This window comes from Liolophura sinensis, chromosome 7 (assembly GCF_032854445.1).
Source record: "Liolophura sinensis isolate JHLJ2023 chromosome 7, CUHK_Ljap_v2, whole genome shotgun sequence".
NCBI lineage: Eukaryota > Metazoa > Mollusca > Polyplacophora > Chitonida > Chitonidae > Liolophura > Liolophura sinensis.
In genome coordinates, this window is record NC_088301.1 from 7,175,853 (window position 1) to 7,193,045 (window position 17,193).

General features: G+C 40.3%; 2 protein-coding genes across 2 annotated transcripts in view; one reads left to right on the plus strand and one right to left on the minus strand.

The window, feature by feature from the left end:
* Positions 1-12,044: 12,044 nt before the first annotated feature.
* On the minus strand, positions 12,045-16,326 carry LOC135471525 (PAT complex subunit Asterix-like). Its single transcript, XM_064750791.1, has 4 exons — positions 16,208-16,326; positions 14,942-15,041; positions 14,173-14,270; positions 12,045-12,836 (listed from the first exon to the last, which is right to left on the minus strand). Exons 1-4 carry the CDS (start codon positions 16,261-16,263, stop codon positions 12,770-12,772), a joined length of 321 nt encoding a protein of 106 aa, XP_064606861.1. The 5' UTR covers positions 16,264-16,326; the 3' UTR covers positions 12,045-12,769.
* Positions 16,327-16,987: 661 nt separating this feature from the next.
* The window catches only part of LOC135470227 (tetratricopeptide repeat protein 39B-like), a 46,073-nt gene continuing 45,867 nt past the window's right edge, over positions 16,988-17,193 (plus strand). The window contains exon 1 of the mRNA XM_064749042.1: positions 16,988-17,014. The gene's annotated coding sequence lies outside the window, so the exon portion shown is untranslated. The remainder of the gene's footprint in view (positions 17,015-17,193) is intronic.

Genomic DNA, 17,193 nt, shown 5'->3' on the forward strand with positions numbered 1-17,193 from the left:
GTGCGAGAGATTGTAACCGTTTGTAACCGGTGTGAGGGATGTCTATGACTGCCTTACTCGATGTCACGTCTACTTGACTCATCGTCACATAAGGAATATTCTCACGTCTCCTCAGGAAAATTTTACGGAAACTGCCGCAGATTTTCTTTTTGAGGACTCTTCACTTACACAAGTTAAATAGTGTTATTTGTCGTAAATCTTTTTGAACCCTGTTGTTGGCTCTGTTTCCTAGGGTATCCATCATATGATTTTAATATTTCCGCGTGGATTCTCTTAGGACTAAAGTAGCACTTCAGCGCTATATTTAGTACAATTTCTGCCGAACGTGCATTCCGGTTTCGACATTCACAAAACTAACCGACGGTATTGTAAACATGAAAACCTGTTTTGTATGGTCTTAAATATCAGTCAGTTTAAATAAATTTCTGCTCAGGGACTTTCTAAACCAAAGATTGTGATCTGCAACACTTGTGCAGTTCGCTGTTGCCAAAATGGAAGAAAATGACCTTTCGTTCCATTCGTCTCCATTAAAAAATGTGTGAGATATAAGGCGGGTATTTGATCGACATCAAATTCATTAAAATTGGTAAATATACATTTTCATACTATTTTATTTTCACAGTTTTGAAACATTGAACATGTGAGTGTACATGTGTTTGTAACGTACGAATTTTATCATCATTATAAATGTTATATTCCTCTGAAAATACCCTATTGTTCATTTCATGAATCCTAACGTAACAGTCACCGCTTAGACACGATACCGGACTGTATATTCTGTTGACAGTGTTATACTCTAAGCTCTCACTGCATGTGTCTGGATGGGGTACAAACCAAACACACTTTCTGGTGTTTTTCAATGTTGTGGTTATTTGTATAGTGTCCACAATGAACGTGTATACGCTGTTACTCAAGTAGAACCCACTCTCCTGAAATGCAAGACTGTATTTTTAATTACAAGTCTTGTAATGTTCAAATCTTCATTATGACCAAACACCCTCCTTGGCATCCTTGGTCTGAATATTAAAACTGTATATTATGTATGATGCATGTCAACTATGCTTCCGGTCTCCTGCTCATATAGTGAACGTATCCCGTACAACTGCGATTCGTATTTATCTATGCTTCAAAGCAGACATTCGCATACCAGTCGTCTGCCATGTTTGACGCTTCTGGTCACTAAACACAAAACCCATTTCCATAACAACGATCAACCATAAACCATCAAGGAACTAAGAAAGAATATAAAGTAAAATATAAGGGTAAAATATTCAAGTAAAGAAAATAGTCAACAATTGCCACTGATGCCAGAAAGGTGCAAGGAATGTTCTAAGCACAAGAAATAAATCGATATATCCAATTCGTGTATAATGCTCCTTTGAAAGTCAATCAAACCATGTATCTCAAGCCGTTGCGCTTTGATTGCAACTATACCATATCCAGCCTGGTGATCTTGTTCAATGCAATGTGCAACTTGACTTTTATTAACGGGGGGGGGGGGGGGCTTAGCACGCCGGGGCGGCGTAATGCCCCAGAAGCCTCCTGCAAATGCGGTCGTGGTGTTCCCCCAAGCTGTACCCAGTTTCCTCCCACTATAATGCTGGCCACCGTCGTATAAGTGAAATATTCTTCAGTACGGTGTAAAACACAAATCAAACAAACAAACAAACAAATCAAACTTTCATGAGCGTATGCTAGAATTGATAAATGTATGCTTTGAACTATTTGCTCATGAAGACAATGGATTTTTCGTCATTGTGGCTGACAACATTTACTGCCACGGACAAGCACAAATAACCGAATTCCCAAGAATCTATGCGTCGAAGGTCTTCCCAAGAAGGTGCTCGAGAACATGCAATCAGCGTAAATGATCTTTGACCTACTTTCTTATTTTGGGGCCCATATTTCATTTGTTATTCTGTGTGTCCAAAAATAATGAGCACTATACGGTGAAATTTTACTCAAGAAATTACTTATTGGTCTCCTAGACCGTATTTTGGCTAACACGATCTACTTTCTCGGGTCAGAGTTCATATGTGGTTTGTTGCCATTAGGCCTATATCTTCAAATATATTGGATCAGATTTTTTTTAATGAAACTTCGTACGTGGATTCACTATTGCGGGTTCCCTGGTCATGCAGATTGGGATCAGGGCCAATGACCTTTGATCGACTTTCCCAGGTCTTAAGTTCGTAAGTGGCTCCTCATCTCCTGTCTGTGGGGTTTCTCCAAACTGGAATTTCATCTTTATTAAGGTTATGTTTTATGGAAACATTACCTTTATTAGAATGTTGTTTAACAAACGGCAACACCATATGCTTAGAACTGTTTGCCCATCAGGAACACAGACTCGTTGACGCCAGCAAACACAGCGTTGCCCTTACACTTCCATTCAAAAATCGGGGCCTCCATAAGGCACTCGAAACCCAGCTTGTCCAAAACTCTCATGGACACCCGGTTAGTAGCTGCGGCGACCACACAGCTGATTCCGTGTTGCTTCCCAATGTTAGCCACATTCAGGACAATGTTTTTGAGAACACCCTTCCCAGCGTGTTTAAAATGAACCGTTCCGTATCGCATTCTTAAGAATACGTCGACATCGTATTTTTGAAAAATGTTAACACGTGACACAACAGAATTTTCCACGAACTCTCTGTTAAAAATGTCCAAAGTTTTTTCTTTCTCCGATGTAGTTTGTAATGGCATTGGTGACTTCTGATTAACCTGCTCGGCGAGTGATAGTCGACTTTGAAGACTGACACCAGCTACATCACCAGACGAGTCCATCGCAACCACAGACAAGGATGGTGTAATTATTGAGAAATGTTGGTCGACCATAAGTTTACAATCTATCTTTGGGTCCATGTCAAGTATTTGGCACACTGGGTTTCTCAGGAAAAACTGATCGTAGAGAAACTGACGAACTACAGGCTTGTCCTCCTCTGTCATTGGCCGATATACGATTTCGCTAACATGGCCTCTGCAAAAATCAGGAAAACGTTTGTAACTGTTACGTCTAACTTATACTGTACAGTTGGATTAAGGGGCAGAGCTGAAATTACGAAAGCATATGTATGCAGCTGGTTAATACTAGGAAGTCGTAGCTTTTATAAATTTGCTTACTGGATTGGTGTTTTTACTCAAGAATATTTCATTTATACGACAGTGGCCAGCATCATGGTGGGAGGAAACCGGCAGAGCCTTGAGAAAACCCACGAACGTCCGTAGGTTGTTGGGTGGCAGATCGTACGGCTATAATAAATGTTGGTTTCATATATTACTGGAGAACCTTGCAAATTAGGAAATCAACAAAACTATATTCGCCAGTTGGAAATATGGAGTGTATTGATAACTAATACCCACGGGTTTTAAAGAGGCCAGGTTACTGTGCAGTGCAATTGCAAGATTGTAAGGTCTTAGCCGGCTCCAAAGCATTAGTTTGTTTATGTTTTAGATTTTTAGGACCTACATTCGTGGTGTGAAGATGAATGTGCTGTAACATAATGGAGAAAATCAATTTTCTTCTGACACTGGTGAGAGCAAACCTATGATAATGAACATAATTTCGGTCAACCGGAGCAGTGCAGTGGTTTGTGTTCGGTAATGGTTGTCTCTCGATGAAAGAAATTCTCACATTTCCTGAAAAAAAAAAACTGAGTTAGCCCGAATTTAGTGACTCAGTCACGTTACCGGCAACAAACCGCTATCACTGGAAATGCGACCATTTTGTATCATACAACTAAAGAGCGCGAAAAGACAACACTAAAATTTTATTGTAAAAAACATGATTTGACCGGTATTTTATGAACTAAGTAGAACACATAGCGGCAGTACACTCTAAACTGGAACAATGACGCAGAATTGTGTTATGGTAACAGAATACATTTCTGCATCCCTCACACTCTTAAAGTGTTACATTTAACAGTGTAAAGATCAAGAGGAGTGCTGGCTGCACATATAAGAGTTATCTGGCCAGTTAACACTCGTCGAACTGTTCACATTCCAACAGTTTGCTAATCAACATATTAAATCAACACTTGAAACAGGGTGAAAAAAAAATTAACACTTCTAATGCAGTTGGAATATGAACATCTTTGAAACATTAACAATAATAAAACTGGTCAGATACATGTAACTCTCATAAGTGCAGTTACTCTTCGAGATCCTTACGGTGTTAAATGTAATATTAAGTTTTAAGAGAAAAGATAACAGACTTGTTAAATTATAAAACTAACAGATTATTTTTTGGAGGGTGTATCCTTCGCTGTGTCCAAAATCAACAAGGGTAGGGGATGAAGACACAAAACTGGAGATGGAGCCAAATCATACATGAAATCGACGCACGGGGCTTCGATAAAAATATACCTATAGACATGTCTCAATTCCATGATTAATAAGGGATGAATAATTTATTTATTAGGTTTGTTTGAGTGGTGTTTAACGGTTTATTCACATTTTTTTTCACTTCAGTATTAATATAGGCCTATGTCAATTAGGTTTATGGGCAGATTAAACCGTAGAGCCTGCGAAAAATCACGCGCGCACTTCGCTTCCTTCATGACAGGCGGTATTATGGGTGAACATGCAAAAACTGGATTGGAGCCTAAGAGACTATGCATGGGTGAAGGGGTTGGGTCGGTCGTCTATGAAGAGAAGAAGTGAGACGAACAAGCCAGCTGTAATAGTGGGAGCGCAGGGGTTAATACAGGCCTATGTATGATATACCGACAAACAACTGCGGGAACAGGTGTTGATCCACCGACCAAATTGGCAAGTTACTGACGAACTTTCTCGCATATATAACGCACAGATGTGCAGAAGACAAGTAGTATTCAAAGAATGTTTGACCGCGCAAACGTCAACGGAGTGTCGTCGATTGCCAGGGTTCCACAAGCTCTGAGAGTGGGGGAATCTACAACGAGTACCAGGGTTCCACAAGCTCTGAGAGTGGGGGAATCTATAACGAGTGCCAGGGTTCCTCAAGCTCGGAAAGCGGGAGAATCAACAAATTTCGTGTCCAAGGTCGGGTTTGAATGTGCCTCTGGTTTGTCCCAGCAGTTGGGGAAGTCAGTATTACGTGAAATATATCTCTCTTGTGCCGACCTACAATCACTCTAGAGGTCAACACTCTAGCCGACCTACATACCATCACAAACAAGCCATAATGCCTGCTTGCATTTGATATAATGTGAAGTCGTACCTACTATGCTTGTGAGAAGTGAGCAGACGCCTGTCTGCCAAACTGCCTCCCTGGTACAATCGGAGGAATCTTACGCACGAGGTCAACATCCTTGCCATGTTTCGTTTCTTAGCTCATTTACGAAACTGTTGTTGAGATATAAACATAGCTGATATGACCCTAGACAGTTGTTCCCTGAACGAGGCTCACTCGTGTAACATATCTAGATCTGTGCAGACCTAGACAGACAATACGCCTGTAAGCTATTCATGTCAGGTTCATCAACATGTTTGCTCACTTATAAACATGGAGACCACAGGTATGGAGACCACAGGTATGGAGACCACAGGTATCCGTACCACCCTCTCAAGCAGAATGCCACCGTTTACATTGTGCACGTAGGACCTTCATAACGCAACATAACACTCGGGGAATAAATAATTTGTGCCAGTTAGTAAGCGATATGAGTGGGAAAAAATAATGTGATGCATTTCAGAAATAACACCAGAAAGACCTTTATTTTTTCACACATGAATACTATAGAGAGATCGAGAAGAGAGTTCATCAGTGCAGTATATATAGTAATGGGATACGTTCATCGTAGTGTCTCCAGTAGCAGCGGAGTGGGGTAACGTAATAACTCTCATCGTGTAATAGCACGGGTTGCGAGAATTACGGAGAGATACAGCAGAAACGTGTCAGATTGACCGTAAGAAAGTGCATTAAATCGTCCCTGGCATAAACCGACGTCAACCGTGAGGTCGCTGGAATTAACCACAGGCGCTCAACACCAGCCCGTAAACCCTATATGTGCCATGTACCACCCTATATATATGTAGGTGGCTGTTTTCGAGCGCCTGTGAATTAACCAACCTGTTGTGAGACTTGCCGAACGTAACGGGCGCATAGCAATCACGTCTGTTCGTGAAAAATAATGACATTTTCCAATTTTGTACCATATAACAGATATTGAGTTACGTACGGAAATGGTTGCTAGAATTGGCCCGGAAAATGTGCTTTTTGTTAATTTGTGTAACCTAAGAATGTGTTAGTTTGTAAGACCATGCGACTGACATCAGTTCATGCTAGGGAAGTTTTAGTGCGCGTGTAAACAGAGGGTTCCATTCCGTCAGTTCGACACTTTTGGGGCTGTTTCTCCCCGTAACTCTCCCAAGTGCATTGCTCGATGAGAGTTACCCCACTCCCCAACTATGTCTCCATACACTGCTTTATTTATTTATTTGATTTGTTTATGATTTACGCCGTGCTCACGAATACTTCTGTTATACAACGGATGCCAGCGTTATGGTGAAAAAAACCCCGGCAGAGATCAGGTGATCATCGACGACCCGCAAGTTGCTGACAGTCCAGAGGAAGCCCGCATGAGCTGGACTTGAGATCAGAGACCACATTGATGAGAGTCATTGTGAAAGGCTGGCAAGCTAACCACCTCGGTCACGACGTTGCTTTGAAGCAAGGGTTTAGCCAGCCATACGTCTCCCCGTCCGTGCGACGGGCAAACCTCGCGTGCGACAGTGAGACGGGTTGAGCGGATTTGAGACGGGAGCCAAATTATTTTCCAACTAAATAGGTATATGTTGAGACGGTCTACAAATCAATAAAACATGAAATGTCCATACCGTCTTATCCTGTCGTTATTTCTTGTCAGGCGGTATTTTAAAAATCATTTAGCTGAACACTACGATAGTTTAAGAAGGCCTACCGAGCCGAAATGTTAAAATCGACCCTTCGATCAACGTGACCTAGTTATCCAACCAGAGCCGGTATTAGCCGGACAAGGAGTTGTCTCCCTTTGCTGAAGTACGAAGAGCGGCGAAATTGTCTTAAAACTCCTTCCCTGGATAAAACATTATTTCCATAAACTTTTGGGATATTAAAATGTATTTTAAGTCTATCGAAAGATTTAATACTTTTGGAATTCCCATCGATAGTACACTCAAACTCGATACACGCACGCGGTACGAAACATCGAACCACGTGGAATCGGTCTGTGTACTTGTATTTAAGCGCTGAAATTGGAAGATGTCAAAACGTGGCTCTGAGAAATCAGGCAAGATAACGTCTTTCTTCAACAAAGCTTCAACTCGTGCTAGTGTACACTCAGACACTGGAGAGGATTCTGATTTGGAGCTTGATGTTGAACTCCAGGCACACGCTAGCGTTGACATTAAGTGTGATGGCTCCAGCAGACATGTTGGAAGCGGACCGTCGAGCCAGTGTTGGGAACGGGCCAAAGCGCCGAAAAAAAGGCGGACCGAAACAAAAAAGTTTTCTCCAGGCTGGACGAAGATGTTCCCGTGGCTAACTTACTGTCAGGCTGACAACACAATGAAATGTAAAGTGTGCAGTCAGAGTGGGCGACCCGGAGTTTGGACTGAGGGCACGAGAAATTTCAGGCCTGGTTTACTATCAGTTTTGTTGACACTCGATTGATTGCTTGATACTGGTATTGTTATACAGAATCATCATCCACATTGTGCTATTAACATTGCAACTACTGTGACATAAATTTTCAACATGAATGTATTGTTGTCTAAAACAATGGCATTTTAAGATCAAAAATTGTACTTAAAGTACATTTTACAATTTGCTTTTAAATCGCTTTTAAACACCAACTAATAATTCCAGTTTGTCCATTTTTCAGGCTGAAATCAATTAAACAACATGCAGTCTCAGAACCACATATGTATTCACTGGCAGGAGCTGACAGCCACCAAAGGACACTTAATCAAGCTAAAGCACACAGAGACAATGCATTCAAGGTTGCACTTAAAACAGTTCTATGGTTAACTAATGAGGAAGTGGCTAGGCCTAATGTTAAATACCAAAGTTTGATTCATTTCCTTCAAAACCTTGGTGTTGAAGATGCAAAGTCTTTGAAGAAATCTGGCAATGCCCAGTACACCAGTCCCAAAATCTTCAACCAACTGCTCGATGCTCTAAATGCAGTTTCCATTCAAGTGCTGAAAGCCGCTATAAGTAATTCCCCTTTCGTGGGTATTGGGATCGACGAAAGTACGGACCTGTCGCAGGAAAAGCATATCGCAGTGGTTGTACGATATGTTTCCGTAGAGGGCCAAGTGGTAACAACCTTCTTGAAACTGGAAGCCATTAAGGATGGAAAAGCCCAATCCCTCTTTGATGCCACTGCCAGCGTGTTGTTACAATTTGGTGTTCCATTCAGTAAGGTTGTTGGATTGGGCGCCTACGGTGTGAATGTGATGTCAAGCGAGCAGAATGGACTCAACGGCCTCATGAAAGTTCAGAACCCTTACTGTCTCTATGTTCACTGTGTATGCCACAGACTGGCATTGTCTGTCAGTAACTGCCAACAACGGATACCAGCTCTGGATACATTTACTAAGATCATAGGGAGTGTATATAACTATGTCCAATACTCCAAGCTTGAGAGGTTCAAAGACATCTCCGCAATACTTGATATGGCCACTGTCAAATTCAAACGTCTTTTTGAGATCAGATGGCTATGCTTGGGCGAGGCAGTTGTGGCAGTCATAAGGAATTATGAACCTCTGGTGGTTCTTCTCAGCCAACCCAACGACCCAACAGCCATAGGTCTCAATCAACAACTATCCTCATTTAAATGGGTGGCCCTCTTACACCTGGTTGCAGATGTGCTGAACACAATTAATCACCTCAGCAGGCTGTTTCAGCACAATGATGTGTCCTTTTCAGCAATTCGGGGCGAGGTAAAAAATAAATTCCTTTTGAGATTAACAACACCTCATAAGAGTAAATTCAATGCTTGTTAAATATGCTAGGACAAAAACAAAATCTTACATAAACGCACTAAGCTGTCCAACCATGAGTTCCAATCTCACTCCATCTTTTTGTGAGAATATAAATCAACTTACCAAAGAACACAGGTTTTCTCTGGGAAATGCCCAGTGTCAAAATTTTACACCCATGGTGATGATGACCAATTGCTAATCCTACACTGTATGATATAAATATAAGCTCCATTTAAGAAACAAATGGAATTTTATTAACTCTCAGCATAATAGATAAAACAATAAAACAAAATTTTCCTTTGATTTATTTTTGTTTCTCTTTGCATCTTACAGTGACAGGATTGCTTGGAAACAATCAATGACATGAGACAACAGAATGGCCCTTATATGACTAGTTTAATGACCAGCCTGACACCTGAAAATGTGTTCAAAGGAGTTACTCTGTCTGACGCCAGAGGTCGTCGTGGAGGAAACCAGCAGGAGTGTTCAGGACGATAAGAGATGAGCTTCTTACAACCTTACATGGAAACATAAGGGGGAGATTTCCAAGGGTTGATATCTTGGAAGCTATGCAGGTTTGTTGACTTTTCTGTTATCAATGACTCTCATATTACAGGCAATATCTTCAATAACAACATGTGTAATACTCTTAGTGCTAAGATACAAAGTTAAACAGGAACTGTTAACAATACAGTGAATGCATCAGTATTTTACTGACAAAACATAGCCACATCTCTAACCATGATGGTATACATGGGTCAGTTTTTGAGTTCATGCCAATTAAACAATCAAAAATGTTAACTCAAGCTAACTTTAGTGGGTTTATATACACAGATCTTTGAACCAGCCAGCTACCCAGGGCTTGACAGACTTCTGGCATGGGGCAATGTACACTTGGTGACGTCATTGGATCACTATGGGCAGCACAAGATGAACAGTGAAGGTGTTAGGTTTGATCCACTTGTTGACCCGGACCGATCCAGGGAAGAATTCCTACCCTTCAAGAGAGCTGTGGCTAGGAACCTCGGGCCTACAGAGCTGTTTCAACACATGTTCAGTCTAATAGATGGACAGGGGCAGCAACAAATTTTCCCAGGTGTCTGAAATAAGTCGTGAAACATACATAAAATTCATAATAAGTATACATTCTAAAATAATATATGAAACAACATCTTTAATAAATTACATGTACTTGATTTTTAACTGTTAAAACATTATCTCTTGTGCTGTATTACAGTAGCATGTTTTCCCTAAATTTACGTACTTACCCAAAGTTCTCACAAAGTATTCCTGCCTTGGCCAGTAACAAAAGTATGTGTTTTTCTTTCTCCAGAAATGTTCAAACTGATGGTGCTTTGCCTTTGTATGATGGTGGGGAACGCTGATGCAGAGCGCGTGTTTTCGTGCCAGAATCGGACAAAGACGAGGCTGAGGACGCGGCTAACTGTAGAGCATCTGGATCAGCTGATCAGGATGTCTTATGCATCACACGGACACCTTGATATAAATGTGGCGCTGGAGCACTTTTTGCAGAGGCCAAGAAGGCTTTAATGGCATTCGCCCAATGTACAAAGGCAGCTTTCATACAACAGGAACATGTAAAATTTTCAGAGGAAATAACAAAAATGATGATAACATAAAGAACAGTTGTTTGACTAAATTTTGTCCTCCATTACATAGACCTCTGAATGCCTCTAGATTGCATCTCCGGCAATCTAGGGTCCTGGAGTTTTTGGGGCCTAGGCAGCCCTTCGACCCCGGCCTATTGCTCCTGGGTCACTCTAGTGAGACACCCTCACCTAACAGCTTGGCTAAACCCCTGCTTTGAAGTCAGTCAATAGTAGGTCTACAGTGCCTGAACGCAGTGGTTTACAATGCAAACGACCGCACAGCCGCGATGTCTTCACATAACTTTATTAAGGTCTATGTTAACAAATCAGTTGTAAAAATTATAATTTCTGTTGGTAATACTCATGTCAGTGACAGATATGTATACATGTGCAGTATATTTCCATCACACATTAGCTCAGAGGACAAAACCAGAGCAGCCGAGGGGAGCGTCAAAATGGTCAAAAATGTTTTTTTTTTTATGGCTATTTTGCTTCCCACTATATAGTCCTAACGAGTTCCCTTTAACTCCAAACTCCAGTTGCTTGTGACTGGTCAGATCCGGTTTGCAAGGACAGCCTAACGAGTGGGCACCCTATGTTTTGCTCCACCATCCCAACTAATTTCTCTCTTTCCCCAGCTTCCTAAAATAAAGCAAGGAAATGAAAAGGAGGGGGTGGGGGCCAGGATCTCAACCAAAGGGGCGATGATCCAGGGGCTATACAGGCGTACACATGTTTTAAGAGACAAAAACTGTCTGCCCTCAAGGTTGTGATTAAGAACACTTCACATTTTGGCGTAAATTTAGTATGTAACTACTTTCCGTGGAAATACAGTCTATACGAGTTGTGAAATATTTACTCGAATGGAGCATGTGGATAAAATGAACAATGTTAATTATACATTGATCAGTGACTATGCAGGCCGGTGGTCAGTAGGGTAGTGATGAGAGCATCCTACAAAGGCAAACAAAGACTATCCCAGCCAATTATAGGTGTAGCAGAGGGTCCATGGGTTGAGATGGCGGATAATACTTATTTGCTTATTTGATTGGAGTTTTATGCCGTACTCAGGAATATTACACTAATACGACGGTGGCCATCATTATGGTTGGAGAAAACCGAGCAGTTTCCGGGGGAAACCCATGACCATCCACAGGTTGCTGTCAGTCCTTTCGGAGAAATAGGTACATTTTCACTGAATGCTGAGTTACACTGCCCGATTTTGCAAATTACAAAGTTTCAGATACCAATTTTAAATAACGACATGATTGCTTTTCCCCTTTGAGATTAAAATATCTGACCAATAAAATTACAGTACATAATCTGTTAGAACAAGTTAACAGAATTGTATTAACATCCGATTCAAAACATTGGGAGAAAGCATTGAGCATTCATTGTGGTTTTTTTTTCTTATATGGAGTGGAAAGGAGGAGGACTTTGTTTTTCTGTTGGTTTTGGTTGTTCATGAAAAGTGAAGAAGACGGATTCATGGTTAGCTGGAATTTGTTTTATTACACAATATGAAAATCCAGCAAAACTGAGTAGTGTATTTATAACAGAATTACAATATACAATCCTTACAACATTTTCAAAATTTTAAAGTTACAAGGGATTTGCACAGAATCCTGCTGCACATGTTTTTTTATATACTCTTTGGATTTTTTTTTTATATATATTTTTTTTGTAACCAGATGCACAATATTTATTGTTATATTTCGTAAATTGTGTGACTTTATTATTAAACCATTTCCACACCTCCTACAAATCCACAATTTGTGCCACACAATGTAATGGATACACATGTCCTGTGCTAAAAGGCATGGGTTTAAAATCTCATGTCCATTTATTGGACGATTTTCAGGTACAACTGTCCAAATAAACATGTCACAAATAAAATAAAAACAAACTGCACCAATTTAACATGTCACAGTGGAAATAGCGACTTTTTTTCTTTTTTTTGGGGTAACATTAAAATCCGCTGGACTGCCTTTATAATGCCAACTGTTACTGTTTCCAGAATGCACACTTTCAAACATTCACTTTCTGGAGAGTTCCAACTCGCAAGGATACCCCAATAGGTTTAGTTAAAGGGGTCAAAATTCATTCGTAAAAACCCTTTGTTTTCTTCGCTCAGATGGAGTAAATTCCTTGATGTTAAGGCAGTTGTTGAAGATGGTAACAACAACAATGAGGATGACAAATTGCCTGGGTTACCACGGGGGCTGCATCGGCTGAGGGTTTTGAAGATAGGACATCACCACAGCTGATATTGACAACCTACAGGGAGAAAACCAAAAAACACAATGAACCATAATAGCAATTTTTTTGCTCACAGCTTAACACCCAATTCACTGTTATTTCACTTTAATCCATCAGTTCACAGACTTGTTGATAGATTGTATTCACCCTCAAAATTTCACAAAAACAATCAGAAAGATCACAAAAATATTGGTTTTCGGGCTGAAACTGGCATTTTTCTTCAGTAGGATATCATCTTCTATTTTAAACAAGTCTCAAAGCACCTTTTTTTCAAAAGGCCAAAATACAGTATTTCAGTCCCACTGTAATGCCAAAGACACCGGGCCTGACACCCCACACATTGGCAACACTGTAGTGTGGAGTTCTCATTTATATTAATCCCACTATCACATGCTGACTGCTCGTTGTATCTACCTCCATGGCTGAGGGGGTTAGCACGCCAGCAGTCACTGTGAATTCGTAGTACGTGGGAAGGTCTGTCAACAACCTGTGGATGGTTGTGGGTTTCTTCCCTCCATAACTCTGGCCGTATGAGTGAAATATTCTTGAGTATGGCGTGAAACATCAATCAAATGAATAAATAAATCATGATATCATTACAAAGTCAACTTGGAAATACTGACTAATACATATGCTTATGCCTAAATTTTTGGTGCATATTTTCTTCTTTCTGGTAAAACACAATGGTACTCATTATAAAACTCATTACAATTTAACAAAATCAGCTTTTTTTCCTATAAGTTTCTCCCTTCTTAAAGAGCTGCTTTGGTGTCAAAACATCTGTGTCTTAAAAGCAAGGTGAATTGATAAAGACTGGGATAGTCTAAATTGCTTTCCTAAATTGTGAAAATATTGCAGTGAATTAAAACCGATATTGTACGTTTCGTCAGAGTATATGGAAACAAAATATTTCAGTCCCCTCCACTTTGTCTGGTGTGACGTCACCCACGAACACATGACGTCATCAATCGCTGACGTATATCCACAAATGACTCTGCCCTTTCAAACGCTCTTGATGTCATCCCAGCATAAATGCCTTACTCAACATCACATCTGCCTGATTCGACGTCATACAGGGAATATTATCATGTCAGGTCAGACAAATTTTACCGACACAGCCGAAGATTTTGTTTTTAAAAGAATCATCAGTTATATGGGTTATATAGTATTAGTCATCAAAATCATACTGAAACATAGGTGTTAGGATTTCTTTCATATCACTGTAATATTTCTACCCATTCTGTGTTCTGAACAGAGTGGCACTTTAAACTTTCTTTAAATTTTACTTTCCTTTCACCTGTTTTAAACTATTAACATCATCTATACCGTGACAATGAGAAATACTGTTACTCACATAAAACTGCTAAGCATCTGTTTTGTATCTTCTGATGTCCTAGAATTGGCAAAACTTATAAAAGAGCAGTATACAGCTGCCCAGGCACACCACTTCAACTGCAAAACAGAGAAATGATAATATAAATGTAACAGTGAGTCACGGGTCAAAATGTCTGATATTTTCAGGTGTTGTCTTTGTGATGTCTTTGACAAAAATTGAGGTCTTCCAATATGCTTTAAAGGTGTGAGATGTGTTAGATATCACTGTAAAACAATAACTAAGTGGAGAAAATGCAACAATCATTTATATTTATGTGTCTAAAATTATAAATATTTGTGTTTTGTACGACTTGCTCTTGCAGATCATACTTGAAAGATGAATTCTGATAGTAGATATGCAGAGACCGTATTCGTTGTTCAGTGAAGCGAGAGCGTGTTTATTTGGTTTGTCACACACACGTATATGCACAATCCCATGAACCACATTCCCCCTACCCCACTGCACCCCAGCTGTGCCCAATTGCCAAGAATGACAACCAGACACAAGGAATCAGGGGATACACTTTGCAGAAAAATCAGCTACAGTGTACATAAAATAGGGTACCTTGGTTCAATAATAATAATGAATAAAGATAATGATCCAGGATCGAGTGGAAACAGTTAAAACTGATCTCAGATGCTTTTAGCGCCTCATTATTATTACAATATTCTATTTGTTATACTATAACACTAGTAGTGCATCCATTCTTGGCACGTATTAATAGTATTATGAAGGATAATCACTCTACCTTCATCATGAGCCCACACATGCTGAAGATCATGCCAAGGAGATTCATGTAATCAGGGGTAGGGTCTTCGAGTGGTCCTCCTGATGGCGCAGGCTTGTATCTGAAATAAGGGAGGCAATTCAGTCAACTGTGGGAGGTGCACTTCTCAGGATATAATATTTTTGAGTACGCTAGTACACCTTAGAGAAAATCAATGCATGTAAATATACAAGAAATACTGAAGATGTCAAGATGAACTTTTTAATGGCCTTTCTCCAGAAAAATGCCATGTAGGGAATGAGGTATTTAAAATCACTGTGGGCAAGAAATGATCAATATGATTGTAACCGATACTGATTTTGGTCCCCAAAAAGTGCATTCTCCTCAGAGAGGGATGGGTGCTTGAGAAAATGCCAGATATGAAACACTACAGTGGTTCTTGGTATCATTAGCATACAACAAGCAATTCATTACTCTACAAACATAATTTTCTACGAACTTAAGGCTGTGGAGACATATTTGACAGGTAATTTTTGTCCCCAATTGTGGATAGAGTCTGAGATTTCTCTGACCTTGGGTTTGGCCAAATTTTTTCAGCCAATGGTGGCCCCAAACCATAGTCATGACGCTACTGATTTAAAAGGTTGATGCAGCTACCAGGGCAGTTTGTAATGATGTTTGAGACAAAAATTATGTCAATATACGGAAATTTTATAGTTGAGGTTGCTGTCATGTGGTAGAGTTTTCACAAAGAGCATCCGAGAAGTGGCTGTACAACAAATAGCTCTCTTTCAAAGCGTCAATGGTTGGAAGATTTGCATAAAGGCCTAGCTGGTGGACAGACCATGTGCTAAATGGATTTGGATATTAAGTATCCAGAATGCATCGAGCTTTGCCCATGGGGTAGGTAAATACAGACACAATGTGATAACCGTACATGTCATCAGGGCTAAAGGCGCTGACCGGATTTTCGGGCTACAGTTACTCCTCAGGCCGCGTGGGCCCTAGATTCTGTAGTGTTCAAAGACAGTGACCCACCATGTGTGTCCTTGTGTGGACATACATGTACTTGACAAGAGCAGGCGAGTGCGTCAGCTTTTTTCTTAAATGAAGTGCCCGTTGATGTTGGTTTGGAGTCATCCGTTGCCGAACAAAAGTTTGCCAACCCTAACGTCAGCGCAATCTTTGAGAAGCATTACAGCAACAACGGCAACAACAACCCAGGAGAAAAAGACATCCCATTTTCTACCAGACGCAGCGTCATTTCTAATGAACATCGTTAATTACCTGACGACTTTGTTTGGTCTCCTGGGATCCCCCGCATTATTTATCACATTCGACATGACGGAATCGTACTTTTTTATGAAAACACCGCTAGCCGGCGTGTCCAATTCTAAGCGACAGATGTCTCACATGGGAACTGCTAAAAGTTAGTCAGTTTTAATAAACGAAAATCGGACTGCCCCTTCTGTGCATATGTACATTTATTCATCTCATGCAGTCATGCAGATGAAGCTGAGTTTAGTTCTACTGAGAGGAATTGGACTTTGATACTCAAGACTCAGTATAATCTTATTCTAACCCTTAATAACCCTATGGATGACATATGATGATAGAATACTTAAGTGGCTTTCTTGCCCCCTGTCGCCAATATTAAGTCAGTGTGCACTTCTAATATTTTTTAAACTGAAAATTATATCTATGCTGACATATGTAAATATGTGCACAGGAATAAATAAAATTACAGTGCAGTTATGATATCAAACAAGCAACAGGTACCGTAGCTTAAATTTTAGCCAAACACACTGACACAGTCAAACTCATATTTAGGCTAAAACCTCAGCTAGTATACAGGCAGGAGTCTTGTTACGTTCTGTCTTTTATTATGCTTGTCATACGGTGTAAACCATGGAAAATCTTGGGTTTAATTTCGTACGTATATATTCTCGTTTTTAAGTGAAGAAGTAAGTTTGATGAAATTCTTTTGCCATAAGAACCAGTGCTTGGTTAAGGTTTGCAGTAATTCACTGCATTTGGGCGACATTGACAACCAAAATGGCAGAGGTAGCAGTTGACGGTGTTGAGAAGGAAGAGGTAAGCGAACGTTGACAGAGCACGGCGTTGTTTTAATAGATGCATTTACGTTTCTTCTCGGTCACACATTCTTTCACTTATTCTAGAACGCCTAGAAAGCAAATGCATGATGAGAACAACAGTCCCCAGCGTAGGGACTGATCTGCCATACTGACCACCGAGTTGTTAACCGCAACGGC